This window comes from Salmo salar, chromosome 18, assembly GCF_965601325.2.
Source record: "Salmo salar chromosome 18, fSalSal1, whole genome shotgun sequence".
Classification (NCBI taxonomy): domain Eukaryota; kingdom Metazoa; phylum Chordata; class Actinopteri; order Salmoniformes; family Salmonidae; genus Salmo; species Salmo salar.
Window position 1 is genome coordinate 8,459,060 of NC_138308.1, and position 18,121 is coordinate 8,477,180.

The window sequence follows — 18,121 nt, forward strand, 5'->3', positions numbered from 1 at the left end:
TTACTTAAGTAGTTTGAGGTATCTGTACTTTACCATCTGTTTTTGACAACTTTTACTTTTACTCCACTACATTCCTAAAGAAAATATTGTACTTTTTACTCCATACATTTTCCCCTGACACCCAAAAGTACTCGTTACATTTTGAACGCTTAGTAGGACAGGAAAATGGTTAAATTCATGCACTTGTCAAGAGAACATCTCTCTTCATTCCTACTACTTCTGATCTGGCGGACTAACTAAACACAAATGCTTCATTTGTAAATTACGTCTGAGTATTGGAATGTGCCCCTGGCTATCCGTAAATATGTATTTTGTTAAACAAGAAAATCGTGTTGTCTGGTTTGATTATTATAAGGAATGTGGAATTTATTCTTTTAGTATTGATACACTCCAGGGCTCCGACCCGCACACCTCAAGTTAGAGCGTGTTCACCTGCAGTCTCAAGTAGATGCAAGTTGTGTAATGACGGACTCCCACATGCTGTTTTCTATCTTGAAGTGTTGTGCGTCCCTCAAACATAACGTGCATCTTCTTGAAACGGCAGGTGAACGTGCTCTAACTGAGGAGTGCGGGTTGGACCCCTGGAGTGCGTTCGAGCGCCCTGATTGGTTGAAACAGAGAGGTGATTGACAGGTCTGAAAGCCAGTCGGGATAAGAGGCCTGGCATTTTTTTTTACAACGATCATTTTAATAGTAGTTAATGGTAGGCTTTGCAATTGAGCTGACTGCGAATAACTAGCAAACATCATCTTGGAAGACATACTTATGTGATGAACAGATTACAGTAATACCACTTGAACAAGGTCTCTCATGCAAACATACTACTTTTGGCATTAGCACATACATTTAAAAAAAAAAACTCAACTAAATACCTATAAGCCACAGAAAATAGCGAAAGTGATTATGGCTTGTGTCTTCCACGTATGTAGCTGAGCCCATCTGCAGACGTGCACACATCCAGGTGTAACATCCATGAAGATAGACCTGAAAGACAAATTAGTTCTTAGTGGCATGACACGTAGAATGAGGGTATAACAGATATTACCCAAATAAAAACAAACCAAAACAGATACACATTTTTGATTTGCAGGAAGTGGGAATGGCATTTAATCAAATTACTAATTTCCAAAGATTTACCGCCTGTACATGTTGTTTACCGTAAACCACTTAACTGTTGGGGAATCTCCTACAATTTTCAGATTTCCCTAATTTAAACTCAAAATAAGCACGTCCTGCCATTGGCCACTTTATATTCCGCTGTGTTTTTGTGTTGGGAATGTTTCAGTATTCCATGGGATACTGTTCTGTCACAATGCATATGATGTAGGCCTACGCATTTGTAGGACAATTTGGAAACTGTAGAACCTCTACATTACCCATAATGCTAATTGACTAAACATTCAAAATTACCATGGCAATTAGGCTATGCATCACAATAGTAACTATACTTCTTTGGCGAAAGCGGGTCTTCTATAATGTAAGGGAGGCAGTAACTGCAACCAAATGATTTTACTGTGTCCGGTCACACACGGTGGACCCTTGAGTAGCCTTACAATTATTTACAATACCCCAATTTTATTTGCAACCAAATTATTCATCGGTGCACATTAAACATTCACTCATATGGTGACATTTTAGACAAATTGACAGTTGAGTACAATAACCAAAATAATTCAAATTACATGGGATGTTGAGAACAGTTTATTAGTATCATGTGTGCTTTGGGGGGGGGGGGGGTTATTGAGTTGAAGACTGGTTGTATTCCTTAAAACAAAATTGTATTGAATCTAATTCATCAGATCCAATGTTTTATTGCCCGTAGGGCAGGGTGTCACTTGTCATTTGTAATACTGTATAACATCAAACATAATAGCTGGTCTCATGAAAGGTGGTAATGCTTGAAACTAGAAAGACTCCTCGGCGAGAGCGTAGATTAAAGACGTAGAGCAGCAGGGTCACCACTAGCATCCAGCTCTCCACTCTGCTGGTCACCATGCAAAACAGCAGGTGGTGCCCCAAACCAGAATAACATGAAGACACGGCGCCTGACCAGCAGAGTGACAGGGACGAAAATGGTCAATTACCGTACAGTACTTTACGGGCGTTAAAACAAAACTGAAGTTTGAAGCATATATGGGCCTACTTACCAGGGCAGTGCCATCTCCTGCTGGGTCCAAAGGGCAGGTAGCCCCAGGGGTGGGAAGACTCCCACCCATCCATCCAGGAGAAGCGCAATCTCATTCTAAACGCCTCTAATGAGCTCCCTGGCCTAGAGGTCCTGGAGGGGCTCCGAGTGTCTCCTCTCTACCCTGCTCACAGTGCCAACCCCTGGTGCCCCAAGGCAAGAAGTCTCTCTTGGTCTCCATGGGCCCTCAACTTCTCCTCGATCAGACTCTTACGCCATCCTTTTTGGTCATCCAATTCATCTTCTTGTCTCCATCCTCAATGGTCTTCTTTTTGCTCTTTGGGTGCCTGAAGAGGCTACAGCAAGACATGTTGCTCCGTTGCATGTTGAAATAACGCCGAGCGCACTTTTACCAATACTGAAAAAAGACAGCCGCGAAGAACGTTAATCGTCCTTAAAACCCAACCTTTATGCAGATAACTTGATTAACTAACTAAACAAAGAAACATTGTTTGAGAAAACATTTATTAAGTCATAATAATTATATTGACAAGAGTAATTTGGAACACCAATACAGCATTTTTAACGACGAAAAGATGGAGCTCAGCAATCATTTTGTTAGAGAGTTTTTGTTTATGAACATCCACCCAGAAGCAGGGCCACCAGTAGCCTGGATCTAACCACCATGATAAAGTCAAACCCAAGTGAAGTAGCTACTGCCCGTCCCTTGACTATCCGTGGTCAAAGCATGTTTGTGAAAGATTTATGGTAAAAACAGAAACCCAAAACATTAGTCTACTGATTAAAAATACAAATGTTTTGGATTCCTCTTAGAGATTGGTTGAACCCAGACTACACCATGTAAACAACCAATTCATAGCCTTCTTTGGTTCCTAAATGTATACGCATAATGTGCAAATTATCATTTGACGAATAGCAAACCTTGATTGAAGCGTAACATGTCGTGCCTGGTAGTAACATTATCCAGGCATAAAACAATATACCATTTTACAGTCTAGAATGTGACATCTTTAAAACCGCTGGAATGTCTTGGGGATGGTTTTCACGGAGTCTTGGAGACACTAATGTGGTCATGTGCAGTGTTCAACGAGACAGCTCTACTTGGGGAAGACTGTGACCACGTCATAGCCTTCGGGTGGAGTCACTCGCTCGCGTGCATGTTTCTCGCAGTAGATCTGGTCCTCCACGAAGAAATGTCCCTTCTGTTTCAGGTTGACGTCACAATTGGAGCAGGTGTAGCACTCGGGGTGACGAAACTTGTCCCGCAACTTGACAACCATCCCTCTGAGTTTGGGAAAGAAGAAAATCAAACTAAAAAGGTTAGGTAAAATAAATCAAAAATCTGTAAAACTTCCTATGAAAACCACTCTTCATAATGCATTATTCGCCCAGTTATAATGCATTACGTAGATATTTATGAGCACCTCTTAGCACCTAACATTCATTAAGCATTATGAGCAGGCAGCATAATATCCCATGTAGCAAAGTCTTAATGCCCAAAATAAAAAGCTCATTGGGAATTTGTGTCATGAGGGGGTTCTACAATCATGTTTGGTGTGCAAGACAGAGTTACATGTGTTAGAGGGTGCGCAGGGGAATTTGAATATACCCCTTGACAAGAACATAATATTTCCTAATGAGCTTTGCACATAAGGCATAACTCATTTTACAGGCTTTGTCATAATGCTCTATGAATGTCATAGGCTTTAATAACTGCTTATAAACATCTATGTAGCGACTTATAATGTATAGAGCATAAGGAGATAACATTTCATACCCTCTTTATAACGTACATCTAAATTGTTAGACAAATTGTCTAAAATACATTCTAAAAACAGAACCATTTCTGCCTTTGTAGGAAGATAGTAAAGTAAAACTGCAAGTGTCCCTAGAAGCAAAAAAAAATAGTAAGACAATTAGAAACTGAGATGTAGGTTTTCCACACACACACACACCTCTAACACTGTTCCATCTTCTCTCATCATGATAGACAAAACACCTCATCTTGCCACCCAATCCACCGTGGAGGTCACAGAGTTGGTATGTCCAAGCACACTTAGAGCATCTCTTAAAAAAGGGTAACTCCACCACTTTTCAACCTAATTTTAATTATGTCCAGGACAATACCAGCGTCTACATATGCCACAGGAGGTTGGTGCCACATTAATTGGCGAGGACAGGCATGTGTTAATGGCTGGAGCGGAATGGTATCAAATAAGTCAAACACATGCGTTTCCAATTCCATTCGCTCCATTCCAGCCATTATTATGAGCCGTCCTCCTCTGACATATGCGAATACGGCGTATTTGTACGTTTTGTAGGGAAAGAAAATCTAGTTAAAGAGTTATACCCGATGAAATCAAAAGTTTAAACATTTTAAAAACAGTGATTTTCAAACACAGATTTGCGGTGACAGAAAACACCCTCCCTCTTGCTAGAAACTCGTTGCAGATTTTCTTACTTTTAATCCTACCCTGTGACCTTGTCTTTTCAACCACAGATAATAGAAAAACCCCCGCTGTTTTCACATATACAGACACTGGTTTGGTGCTGTAGATAATGAATAGGAGGTTGAAACGTGGCGGAATTGCCCTTTAAGTCTTAATACTTTATTACCAAGTGTTAACAACACCTGAAGTACACAGCTGTTGGCAGCATGCTCACAGCATGGCTGTATATCAGCCAATTTAATTGACATGTGACACAAAACACTTCTCCTGTGACATTCAATTAAAAAAAAAAAATTGAGACAAATAAGGAAAAAAAGTAAAAGACTAAGATACAGTATTTCATCTTAGTGTAACAACTGAGGCTGCCTTTACACAGCCATCCTAGGAACCCAATGCAGAATTTTTATGTACAATTTTTTTTTCTTCTGACTGTCCACACTGTTTCTCATGCGACTAGGGTGGCAAAGGTACCACTAATTTACAAAAGTTCAATCGGAATCTTCAGTAATTAACAGGTAAAACATGACAATCTATAGAAACTGTGGTAATTTATACTTTAATAACGTCAAAAGGTATTCATATATAGTATTCTTTGTTTATATCCGTGTCAATGTAGCCAATTAGTTCCTAGTGGATAGACCATTTGGTTCAAGAGAAAATAGCCTAAATAATGAAAAATAGCAAATTCAAGACATATTGACAATTTATTTGACTAAGTGTAAAAAAACTAAATGATATTTCATGCTGAAACCCTCATATTAAAACACAAATGGTATTCACTAAGTTTGTTTATATTTAGGCTAATGTTTTACAGCTTTGCCATTCAATTTTACATGTGATAAAGGCCACACAGAGGGCCAGAGGTAATTACTATGGAACGCCGTTTGGGTCTTTGCGTGTCAAAAAAGTACGTCAAATAACAATGTTGTGTCAAATAACACTATTTGACGTGTCAAATAAGCTTGTTGCCCAATCAGGACGCGAATATGACTGCACGTCACAATAATGTAACACGTTCATTAATTTGACAGTTATTACACATTGATTACACTATCACTCGTCGGTCATATGTCACAACGATACGCATGCTATGACGCTGGTAAAGGTGCCTATGCCGCACGAACGCAGACACACTTCCAAGCTTTAGAGACAGTGCTGGTCGTAAAATATCTAGCTAGCTGATGGATGCAAACAATGTCATTTTGCTATGTTTTTGGGGAAGAACAATCTGTTTCAGTAGCTATGGTTAGCTAGCTAAGTGTCATCTAAAAAACACCCCTAACTTATAAGACAGTTCTTGTTTGATTAATGGTGGTCGGACCCACCTATGTGATGCTAGCCACAATAAGGATTAGCCACAATGGTGGAATTTGCGCTTCACCTTCAAAATAAAAAAGGTCTCTCAATGAAAGTCATGCAAATAATACAAATAGTGGAATCATGCCATAATAGAATCGATCACGAGGTTGGAATGTCCTTAAATTCAACAAAAAGACAGTTTGTTCATTTGACAAAAATCTGCTGAAATCACACTGGATGTATTAGATCAGTGGTCAGCAACCTTTTCTGAGTCAAGATCACGTTGAGTCAAAATGCAAGCTGAGATCTACCGCTCTGTTTTTTTTATTAACATGACTTAAAAAATGTAAGTCTACGCAACATTAACCAATTAAAAACAGTACTGTAGTAATGAGGTTTGAGCAGTAAGCTATAGGCCCAATACATTATCACTGCATACTGGCTTTGCTTTAATTTACCTGCCAACACATCAACATTTGAGGTAGGCTATATAATCACACCGGTAATAGATCCATTGTTGTATTACTTGTTAATTCGCTTTTTATTTTACTGGGCTGATGGTGCCTGCATCTGATGGTCAGTCTCAGTGGAGGGAGAGCGCAGCAGACTGAGGGTCCGTCTCTCAACATCCATCCGCTCTCCCTTTCCTCCACTGACACTGACCAAAAAGGGACACTGTCTTCCAGCTGATGTCGAAACTCGAATCGTACCGCATTATTCTGTTACTCCTATGAACAGAGAAAGTGAAATATTCCTTGATATTAAAAAAGACCCAAGCCGCTAATAATAACAACAACGCCTATAGATACACTTTTCTACTCATTACTGCTGCACTTCTTGTTGTAGCACTGAGTGGAAATAGGAAGAACGCGCATTTTATGGCTTATAAAAGTGTTGAATACAAAGTGTTGACAGTGCTGAGTAAGAACTTAAACAGCAGCTCTTTGTTGTATTCGTTGAGTCTCTCTCTAGTCATGTTTTTAAAAGTTTTGAAATCTCAAAGTATCAATTTTGCCGTAGCTTTCTTCTACGCCTGCTACGTTACTGCAGACTCCGTCATCTGAGCAATCTGATTGGCCAGCGGTAGCCTAGTGCACTTCATTTCCTCTCCAGGCCTACCGGGAATGCAGAGTTTGTACCTTCAGACACATGAAATGGCAGCCGTTTGTCTACCCGGCGCGCAGGGCAGCTGAATTGGTTGCACCTACCAACAACAGCCCGAGACGAATACAAAAAAATAGGAACACAAGGCTTTATCGTTGTTGTTTTTTTTTACAGAAATGTTTGGCGATCGACTAGAAATGCCTTGGAGATCGACAAGTCGGTTGGTGACCACCGTATTAAACTTTAGACTTGCATTGGGGGCATACTTACTTCACTGTAAAGCCTTACCTATGGATTGTGGATCAATTACATGGGGTATCGGTCTACTCTGTGACACCCAGAGAACTTTAGCGTCATAGCTCTTATTGCGGGACTCTGAAACCACTGTGAATTGAGCCACATATATTGTACCAGTCAACCTACTATGTGTATTGAACACGATTCCAGAGGAAAAACAATACAACGTGGATGTTTTGGAGCCTGATAACTGAGTTTTTTTTGGGGAAAAAAGCACTTGGGTACTGAGTAGGCTAATGCCTAACGATTGGGGATCAATTAAATGGGGTAAGGCTGTACAGTGCAATATGAACGTCAATACGCTGACTGGAGAGGTGATTTCCCACAGTCAAAGTCCCACAATAAGACCTACAACGCTAATATTTCCTCAAACTCTTCGCAGTTGTGTTCTCTGGGTGTCACCGAGTAGACCGATACCCCATTTACATTTTAGTCATTTAGCAGACGCTCTTATCCAGAGCGACTTACAGTAGTGAATGCATACATTTCATACATTTTTTTCTCCGTACTGGTCCCCCGTGGGAATCGAACCCACAACCCTGGCGTTGCAAACACCATGCTCTACCAACTGAGCCACACGGGACCAGTTGCTCCACATTCCAAACATGTTTAACATCAAGTATAAATATGGCATGATTTCACCAATTGAAACCTTCTGCATCACTTTCAAAGAGAGACTTATTTTAAAGGCGGAACCGCAAATTCCACTATGGTGGCTAATCCTTATTTTGGCTAGCGTCACAACACATAACCCGGTCAAGCCATAGTAGTCAGATGAAGCTAGCTGGCTGCTTATAACGTTAGTTTTGGGCAACAGGGTTAAGTAGCAGGCTTATTTCAATAGGAGAACAAGTGGCTACCTAGCTAATACTTACACATATGGATTCCTAAATCATTGCTAAGAATATTGAAAATTCCTGCATTTTCTACTGTTCATTGTTTTCAGGCTGGTTGCATTGGCGCTAGCTAGGTCCCAAGCTAAACCTAACTAGTTACCCCAGAAGTTGCTTATAACATCTGTATCAAAGATATTTGCAAACATTTTTGATCCTGATCTAATTTCAAATGCTCACACAGACGTTTTCAAATTCAGTCGAACAAATAATGCCTTATTATTTGCGATCGTAATGGTGGCACTTGGCTTGCACGTGCAAATTCAGCGCACACAACATTCTACAATGGAATTGTGTTATTTGACGTGTATATTTTTTGACACGCAAAGACCATGAGCTTTAATAAAGCTCATGATTGTTAGCTTCAACCTTCTGTCTGTTGTAATTAGGATATTAAAGCAGCACAAACATAAGCAGGATGCAGTCTACACATTACATTGGGGCAAAAAAATAAAATAAATAATTATAAAATAAATAAATATATATCTATATTAAAATCGTCTTTTAAACCATCAACTGATATTTCGCTTCTCAATGACCATGCAACACTATGTTTTGATGGACAGCATATTACAATTCACCAGGGTAGCCCATCTGTGTCCTGCGTATGTTTGATTTGCTGCCTAGATAGCGGCATATAACTCCCAACCTGAAATTCTTTTTAAATTGCTACTTCCACTGCCTTTCGGTGTCCTGCTTATGTTTGTAATGGCCTACTGTTACAATGAACAAAGAAGTTCGTCAAACAACACGTCGATCATGCCGTTTGTACAACACGTCGATCATGCCGTTCGTACAACACGTCGAAGTTTGTAGACAAAGACGTCTGATCATCGGCGAGGGAGGGGAAAGCGGCAGTGCAGGGAGCAGCAGCGAGGTAAATAAATGTGTGCGTGGAGTAGAGAATCCCATACATGCGCAGAAGGTAAGATTGTTAAGCTATTGAAGAGGCATCCAGAAAATTCAGCCACCTTTTCATTTTTTGGATGCTTGTCATGTTAATGGTAGGTCATGTGCAAATCAACACCAGAGCAAAAAAAAATTAAAAATCTGATCTGTTCATCCAGATTGAGGTCGCATATCGTAACTATCAGGATTGAGAACCACAAATGCGGAATACATCAGAACTCAAAAGATCAGATTCTATGTGTTTTTTGCTGTTTATACATTCTGGGGAAAAAATACTATAGGTATCAAATATGCCATCGGAATTAGTCTGCCTGTGTTAACGTAGCCTATGAGACTGGGCCTGTATTCATAAATCGTATCAGAGTAAGTGTGGATCTCCTCATCAAATCACTGTGAGCAAAATGCAAAGTTCACAACTGTTTGAATAATCATATGCTGTACTTACACAATCCCTGATCCACATTTGTCACAGATTGGTAACTTGTTTGCATTTCCCACTGTTGAGACCATTTTTGCGGCGGGTGCTTTCACACTCCTAAACCCAGAGGGCTTATCAGGATCTGCAATCAAGAGGAGACATCCCATCGTGGTTTGTTAAGCCACTTACCAATTGCCATTAAATATTTGGAAAACCTTGTAAAATATAGCAAAGGCTCTTCGTGTCACACAGAGATAAAATACATTGTGTCACCAGTCTTACCAACTATAGAATCAAAATGATCATTTAAACACTACTTAGCTGAACCAAATCTATTCAAAAATAATTGCCAATAACAATGTTAAAACTCCAAGCATGACAAAGTTATAACCCAGTTGGATAATGCGAAACATAAGTGCTAGTGTCAAAACAGGCACTCATTTATCAGTCTCTAAATGTTGCAACATCATTGCAACGGTGGCAATTTATGCAGGGTTATAATCCAACCCAAATGGATGCGCAACACATGTGATGCAACCCAAAATGGTTGCATTACAAACCCATGTTGAAGTAAACGCCACATTGCTTAAACACCACATAAATATCAACTGCATACATGTGTGAATAAGTACCTGACTCCAGAATCTCCTGCAGCACCTTGAATGAAGCGGACTGTCGAGGAGGCTCATCAGCCTCTTGGTTTTCCTGCAGCATTTTGTAGACCTCCGAGTCTGCCACTGTTGGGCTGCAAAAACAAATGAACACACTTCAAATCAATGCCAGTTTACATACAATGAGTCGTATAGTACAAAGGTGAGGTCAAATCGAGCACAAACAAATGATAGGGCCTCAAAACATTGCTATGTTTCCTTGGGCCACAGCTGAGGTCGAGTTTGACATGTAACAAACACATCCTGTAAGCATTTAACAAGTGAAAATGCAGTACATTCTGCTCTAGTAAGACATCGTAAATTGAAGAATGATACCCAGCGAGTAACAGATGCAATGACATTATTGCAACCAGCTGGGATAGATCCTTACATGTTGCTGGGCTCGTTAGCAGCAGTGGCAATGGTTTTCACGTCATCCACGGCCGTGTTAAAGTCCTTGATGTTCTCGGAGGAGTACAGACCGGCAGGGTTGTTGTACTGATTGGTTACCACCTTGGGGCCAAACCCAGCGAATGGCAGGGCGCTCCTGTTGTGGGCGGAACCTATGGGTTTCACCTCCTGCAAGGTGGGTGTAGCCAGCGATAAAGTAATGAGTACTGGACAAAAATCAGTTATATTACAAATATAAATACTTTCAATGCCATCTCTCACACATGCCTTGATAGAAACAGTATGACAGTTACTTGACTAATATGTGGATGGAGGTAAAGAATAGCATAGTCAAAAGGTTATTTCGGTACGTCCTTCATAATAACAGGTAAACACAGGGCCGACTAAGACAAAATACAGTGACGTGCAAAGCATTAAAAGCTCAAGTGAAAAAAAATAATAAATGCGCAAAACATATTTTCTATGTATTCTGCGACCAAAATGCACTATGCTCGTGACACATCCCTGAAAGCTGTGGAGGACTGACAAATCACACGCTTCCTACATTAATTCACACTTTGGCCTCAATTTCCCATTCACTAGGCAGGAACCGAGTCTTACGTCAGAGCTTGGCTGATAAAACCATGGTCTCCTAGGAGATCTCCTGTTGGGAAGTAAACAACGACCTCATGGTTTGCAGTATCAAAACCCAAGCCTTTGTTTGTGCAGTGGGGATGTGAAAGATTGCAGATACTGGACCCTTTCCTATCTGTGAGTAAGGGATTTTCCAGTTAATACGCCATGACAGAGCAGGGACATACCTCGAAGTCACCTTATGAATGCCTCATTTCCTAATATCTTTGGTATGAGCGAAGTAGGATATAAAGACAGACACACCTGCGGCTCAGATGCAAGATTCATCTTGTAAGGGTTGGTCTTTCCATCCTCAGAAGAGAGCGGTGACCAGATTTTAGTTTCTGATCTAAAAAGAGTCAAAGACAATACACAAACTTGCAATAAAAAAAAATATTCAGACATGCAATAAACATGAAATTCCCAAAAGAGAATACAAAGATGTACAGAGCAGGCCTCAGAACCTGTTGATTGGACAACAACCATTTCTAAAGAACATATTTTATAGGGGTAATCTGCAGTTCAAAACAAAGCGACACCCCACCACCATTTTGGTAAAAAGCTAAAGGGATGGGTTGGAGAAATGTAGCCAGTCTTAAATTAATATACAGAGCTATGAATGCAAGGACTGTCCATCCATGATATCAATGTCCAACATTAAACCATACATACATACATAAAATTACATAATTTACAAACGGAAGTAAAACAAGCTTATATTTTGTGTTCTGGGGTGGTTAGACAGATCTAAGCTCATGGAGGCACTTATAAAAGTTATATTCTTCAAGAATCAATGGCATATATATATATATATATATATATATAATCATTAACTGAAAAAGTATGTAGAAAACACAGATTGCCCCTTAAAGGAAAGCACCACTCACATCAAGTGTCCTGCCCAAGTTGGTACATCAACACACACAGTTCCACCTCCGAAGAATGACCTGGCCTAACTTTGACTTCACAACCATTGGTAGGCAGGCTGCTGGCAGGCTTTGGCCATTGGTAGGAAAGTCAAGTCAGCCCGTGCTCATGGTTCTCACAGGGAAGTGAATTGACAGGCTACAATGACTTTGTTCATGATCATGCACGCCGCAATTGACATGTAACCAACTATACAGCGCATTCGGAAAGTATTCAGACCCCTTGACTTTTCCCACATTATTACAAACTTATTCTAAAATTAATTTAACCATGTTATACTCAATCTACACACAATACCCCATAAACGACAAAGCAAAAACAGGTTTTTAGAAATGTTTGCAACTAATAAAAATAACGGAAATAACACCAGTCTCTACAATGCCTTCGGAAAGAATTCAGACCCCTTGACTTATTCCACATTTTGTTATGTTAGAACCTTCTTCTAAAATTGATTTAAAAAATGTTTCCCTCATATCTACAAACAATATCCCATAGTGACAAAGCAAAAACTGGTTTTAGAAAAATAAAGTTCAGAATATACATAAGTATTCAGACCCTTTAATCAGTACTTTGTTGAAGCACCTTTGGCAGCAATTACAGCCTCAAGTCTTGGTGGGTATGACGCTACAAGCTTGGCACTCCTGTATTTGGGGAGTTTCTCCCATTCTTCTCTGCAGATCCTCTCAAGCTCGGTCAGGTTGAATGGGGTGTGCCACTGCACAGCTATTTTCAGGTCTCTCCAGAGATGTTCGATCGAGTCCGGGCTCTGGCTGGGCCACTCAAGAACATTCAGAGACTTGTCTTGATTCAGGCCAAAGAGTTCAATTTATTTTATTTCACCAGGTAGGCCAGTTGAGAACAAGTTCTCATTTACAACTGCGACCTGGCCAAGAAAAAGCAAAGCAGTGCAACAAAAACAACACAGTTACACATAAAATGTACAGTCAATAACAATAGAAAAGAAAGATTTTTCAATTTATGTACAGCGATCTTGGTTTCGTCAGACTTGAGAATCTTGTTTCTCATGGTGTGAGAGTCCTTCAGGTGCCGTTTGGCAAACTGCAAGCGTGTTGTCATGTGCTTTTTACTGAAGAGTGGCTTCCGTCAGGCCACTCGACCATAAAGTCCTGATTGGTGATTGCTGCAGAGATGGGAGAATCTTCCAGAAGGACAACCATCTCCACAGAGGAACTCTGGAGCTCTGTCAGAGTGACCAGCGGGTTCTTGGTTACCTCCCTGACTAAGGCCCTTCTTGGGTAACGTAACAAAATTCTGAAAAAGTCAATGGGTCTGAATACTTTCCAAATGCACTGTATGTACACACACAGAAGTTTGGGGTCACTTGGAAAACATGGACATTTCTATGAAAACATACATGAGTTGCAAAATGAATAGGAAATATAGTCAAGACATTAACAAGGTTAAAAATAATGATTTTTAATAGAAATAAGTGTCCATCAAACTTTACTTTTGTCAAAGAATCCTCCATTTGCAGCAATTACAGCCTTGCAGACCTTTGGCATTCTAGTTGTCAATTTGTTGAGGTAATCTGAAGAGATTTAACCCCATGCTTCCTGAAGCACCTCCCACAAGTTGGATTGGCTTGATGGGCACTTCTTATATACCATACGCTCAAGCTGCTCCATCAACAGCTCAAGAGGGTTGAGATCCGGTGACTGTGCTGGCCACTCCATTATAGACAGAATACCAGCTGACTGCTTCTTCCCAAAATAGTTCTTGCATAGTTTGGAGCTGTGCTTTGGGTCATTGTGCTGTTGTAGGAGGAAATTGGCTCCAATTACACGCCGTCCACAGGGTATGGCATTGCGTTGCAAAATGGAGTGAGAGCCTTCCTTCAAGGTCCCCTTTACCCTGTACAAATCTCCCACTTTACCATTGCCAAAGCACCCCCAGACCATAACATTGCCTCCACCATGCTTGACAGATAGCGTCAAGCACTCCTCCAGCATCTCACGAAAGTTCTTCTTTGTGATCCGAACACCTCAAACTTAGATGTCTGTCCAACACTTTTTTTTTCGATCTTCCTCTGTCCAGTGTCTGTTCTTTTGCCCATCTTATCTTTTTATTGGCCCGTCTGAGATATGGCTTTTTCTTTGCAACTCTGCCTAGAATGCCAGCATCCCGGAGTCGCCTCTTCACTGTTGACATTGAGACTGGTGTTTTGCGGGTACTATTTAATGAATCTGCCTGTTGAGGACTTGTGAGGTGTCTGTTTCTCAAACTAAACACTAATGTACTTGTCCTTTTGCTCAAATGTGCACCTGGGCCTCCCAGTCTTCCTAATCTGGTTAGAGCCAGTTTGCGCTGTTCTGTGAAGGGAGTAGTACACAGCGTTGTATGAGATCTTCAGTTTCTTGGCAATTTCTCGCATGGAATAGCCTTCATTTCTCAGAACAAGACTAGACTGATGAGCTCCAGAAGAAAAATATTTGTTTCTGGCCATTTTGAGCCTGTAATCAAACCCACAAATGCTGATGATCCAGTTTTCAGCTGTGCTAACAATTGCAAAAGGGTTTTCTAATGATCAATTAGCCTTTTAAGATGATTAACTTGGATTAGCTAACACAACGTGCCATTGGAACACAGGAGTGATGGTTGCTGATAATGGGCCTCTGTACGCCTACGTAGATATTCCATAAAAAATCTGCAGTTCCAGCTACCAAAGTCATTTACAACATTAACAATGTCTACACTGTATTTCTGATCAATTTGATATTATTTTAATGGATTTTGTTGTTGCTTTTCTTTCAAAAACAAGGACATTTCTAAGTGACCCCAAACTTTTGAACGGTAGTGTATATACACACAGACACCTTTTTTTAAATCTTTTTTTTTATACTGACTAGTTAAAAAAATAAGTGAATATTGACAAATTAACCAATGGATTATGGTGATTTTCAGGAGGGAAAAAAGCTGAGGTGCAAAAATATTTAAATTTGCTCCATGGCTCAGGCGGCCAAGTGGACACGCGGCAGTTTGGCTCATCTCTGTCACGAAGAGGAATAACTTTTCAGCTGTTTCTGATTAATAAACAATGCCATGCGGGTGTGTGGTAACATTCAAATAAAACCCAGCCCTGAAACAAAACGTAAGCTGAAAAGAATTTGTATGTCATATCACAGGAAGAGACACCACATTCACACGAAGTGGGCAGTTTATCACTTCAAGCTCAAATATGTCCTACTTTGACTAAAACAATGAGTTAAATTGTTGTGCAACATCATGGGTAAGCTCTGGCCATCGTCTTTCAGCTCGGAAAAGTGAATTTCTACTGGTGTGGGCGTTTAACCTCAGACAAACAAATCCAACGTCCTTGCCCCCCCCCCCTCACCATTTGAACCATACAATTTAGTATCCCTTACATATAACCACATCAGGTGTCAGAGATACTCTACTTTTGTGCATATTTGCTGAATTGTTCCATGACTCAGTGCTTTTTGAACCCATCCGAGTCTATGGAAAACTGCAACTCCCTCCCTACCTGTCGATAGAGAGGATCATTTCCTCTAGGCAGCCCTTGATCTTGTTCTGTGCCTGCAGGTGAGTCATGCTCTCAGTGGGTTCGCCATCAATGGCCAGGATCTGATCACCGACACTCAGATTGGCCTGGGCAGCCTTACTGCCAGGGGTGATCTGAAATATTCAGTACATCAACATATTCAACTTTCTTATCACATTTGGGACCGAGTAATCTGGGGATTCTTCTATGACATTTCAGGAGGACAAGGATATTTTGGCTAAACTCTTGAGTGTCCCATGGCAGGTTGTTATGTGGTAAATATGGGTGCAGTCTCAGTTGACAGAAAGGATTAGTAACACTAGAAAAGTATGATGGTGACTAAGGATTGAAAGGGAGGTCTTAAAGAAATTTAACAAATAACAAGAATCAGCTTCAAACACACTTAACAATATAGTTTGTCGTCAAAGAGTGTGTATGGCAGTCATTCATTCAGTTACATCTACAACACTTCAAAAGGTTCATTTGCACCGAAACCCTCAATACACCTTGCCAGTTTTTCCTCAATATGTACTTCTGGGAAAATGTTGGAGGGCTAAACATTGTGGGCAAATGTTATGTTGGTGAAGACAGAGTGAGGTTCAGTGCCCCACCTAAGACAATGTAGGTGAAACACTGTCTCAAGGGATGTGGTCTTGCATACCCACCACAAAATGTGCTGTACTGTAGGCCCATGTCTGAGAAAATAACACTATATAATTGGTTGTTAATGCTCTCTAGATAAACTAAACAACGCATAGACCTATACAGACTTGGATGGATGTATTGGCCAAACAATGGAAGATTGTCATCTAAAACTAGACTAGGCCAATTCATGGACGAATTTAACAGTAGCACATGGTAGCACACTTTGCAAAACACAAACGGTGAAGCTAGTTTCTCTGAAAAGGCTGTTTAGAGTCAATTCCGTTTTATTGAATGGCCATCTGGCATAATGACCCGAAAAGTCACTTTCTCCTGACCCTCAAATGGAAATAGATTATTGGTGAGGTAATTAAAATATTGTTCTTTACAGCAGCGAGAACGTGAACTTCCCCTCGTGCCTCACGGAAAAGGTGTGTTCGAGTCAGCAAGTGAACGTTCCGCCACCGGACAAGGCCAGATGCGGTTACATTGTAAAAAATAAGATTATAAAAAGTGACAGACTCTCTGAAACAACACTTACCCGCGAGATAGTCAAAGGTTGTTCAAAATCCTTCCCACCAACTAGACGGAATCCCCAAGGTCCAGGACCTTGCACGACAACTCGTAGAGGCATAGCCTACTTCCAAATTTACCGAATCCGAGCTTAAAAAAGTATAATTCTTAGACAGCCTTTGTTTGTCCTGACAAATATGACATGTGTGAACAAACTTCGATGAGGCTATTGTGTAGCTAGAAGCAAAGAGGCGGTTCCCGTGGCAAAGCGGAGCGAATAGTTTTAGATGTTTTCACTCTGATAAGATCGATTTCCTATGTTAGTTCAAGGATGTACCGTTACGTCACCATATTATATGCAAGCTTACCATTTATGGAAGACCCATTTCCCAGGATGTGGAATGTGCCGCTCCCAAACCTTGAATTCCTGCCATTTGCTCCATAAAGTAGGCTACAGCCGACAAAACTGAATCGTCCCATTGTGTGTGTAGGCCTAAATTCTCTATTTTTTAATATGCATTGCAAAACGAATGGTAAATAATAACAATGTGACAACAATTCTATTATAGGAGTTAGATAGGAGACAAGCAAATTAATGTAGGGCCTTCACAGCCAACCTGGTGTCAGAGAATTTCGTATTATTCTGTATGAAAATCCGATACGCTCCTTATGATATATTACTTTTTGTATGGTATTATTCATTTGTTCTTACAATTCGTATGATGTTACATATGTTACAAATTTGAAAAACATACAATATGTTCCGAATTTGCAAAATGGATGGAATGTTAATTTTTCCAATTTGTTGTTGCTTACGTTAGCTAGGTGGCTAACGCTAAATTAGCTAGCTGGCTAACATTAGCTAGGCTACGGATTAGGGTTAGGGGTTAGAGCATACTTAAATTCACACAGGACACTGGATAAGACAGGAGAAATACTCCAGATATAACAGACTGACCCTAGCCCCCTGACATATAAACTATTGCAGCATAAATACTGGAGGCTGAGACAGGAGGGGTCAGGAGACACTGTGGCCCTGTCCGACGATACCCCCAGACAGGGCCAAACAGGTAGGATATAACCCCACCCACTTTGCCAAAGCACAGCCCCCACACCACTAGAGGGATATCTGGGTTTTAGACTTGGCACTCCGGGTACCGCTTGTTGTGCGTTAGCAGAGAAAACAGTCTATGACTTGGGTGACTGGAGTATCTGACAAGTTTTTGGGCTTTCCTCTGACACCGCCTATTATATAGGTCCCGAATGGCAGGAAGCTTGGCCACAGTGATGTACTGGGCCATACGCACTACCCTCTGTAGCGCCCTACGGT

At 40.6% G+C, this 18,121-nt stretch overlaps 1 protein-coding gene across 1 annotated transcript; it reads right to left on the reverse strand.

The window, feature by feature from the left end:
• Window positions 1-2,631: 2,631 nt before the first annotated feature.
• On the reverse strand, window positions 2,632-17,054 carry pdlim1 (PDZ and LIM domain 1 (elfin)). The gene is given in 7 exon segments (NM_001140222.1): window positions 2,632-3,430; window positions 9,544-9,658; window positions 10,149-10,261; window positions 10,558-10,745; window positions 11,454-11,538; window positions 15,619-15,770; window positions 16,820-17,054. Coding segments are annotated over 7 exon segments (933 nt in total). The 5' UTR covers window positions 16,913-17,054; the 3' UTR covers window positions 2,632-3,243.
• Between the last annotated feature and the right edge of the window lie 1,067 nt (window positions 17,055-18,121).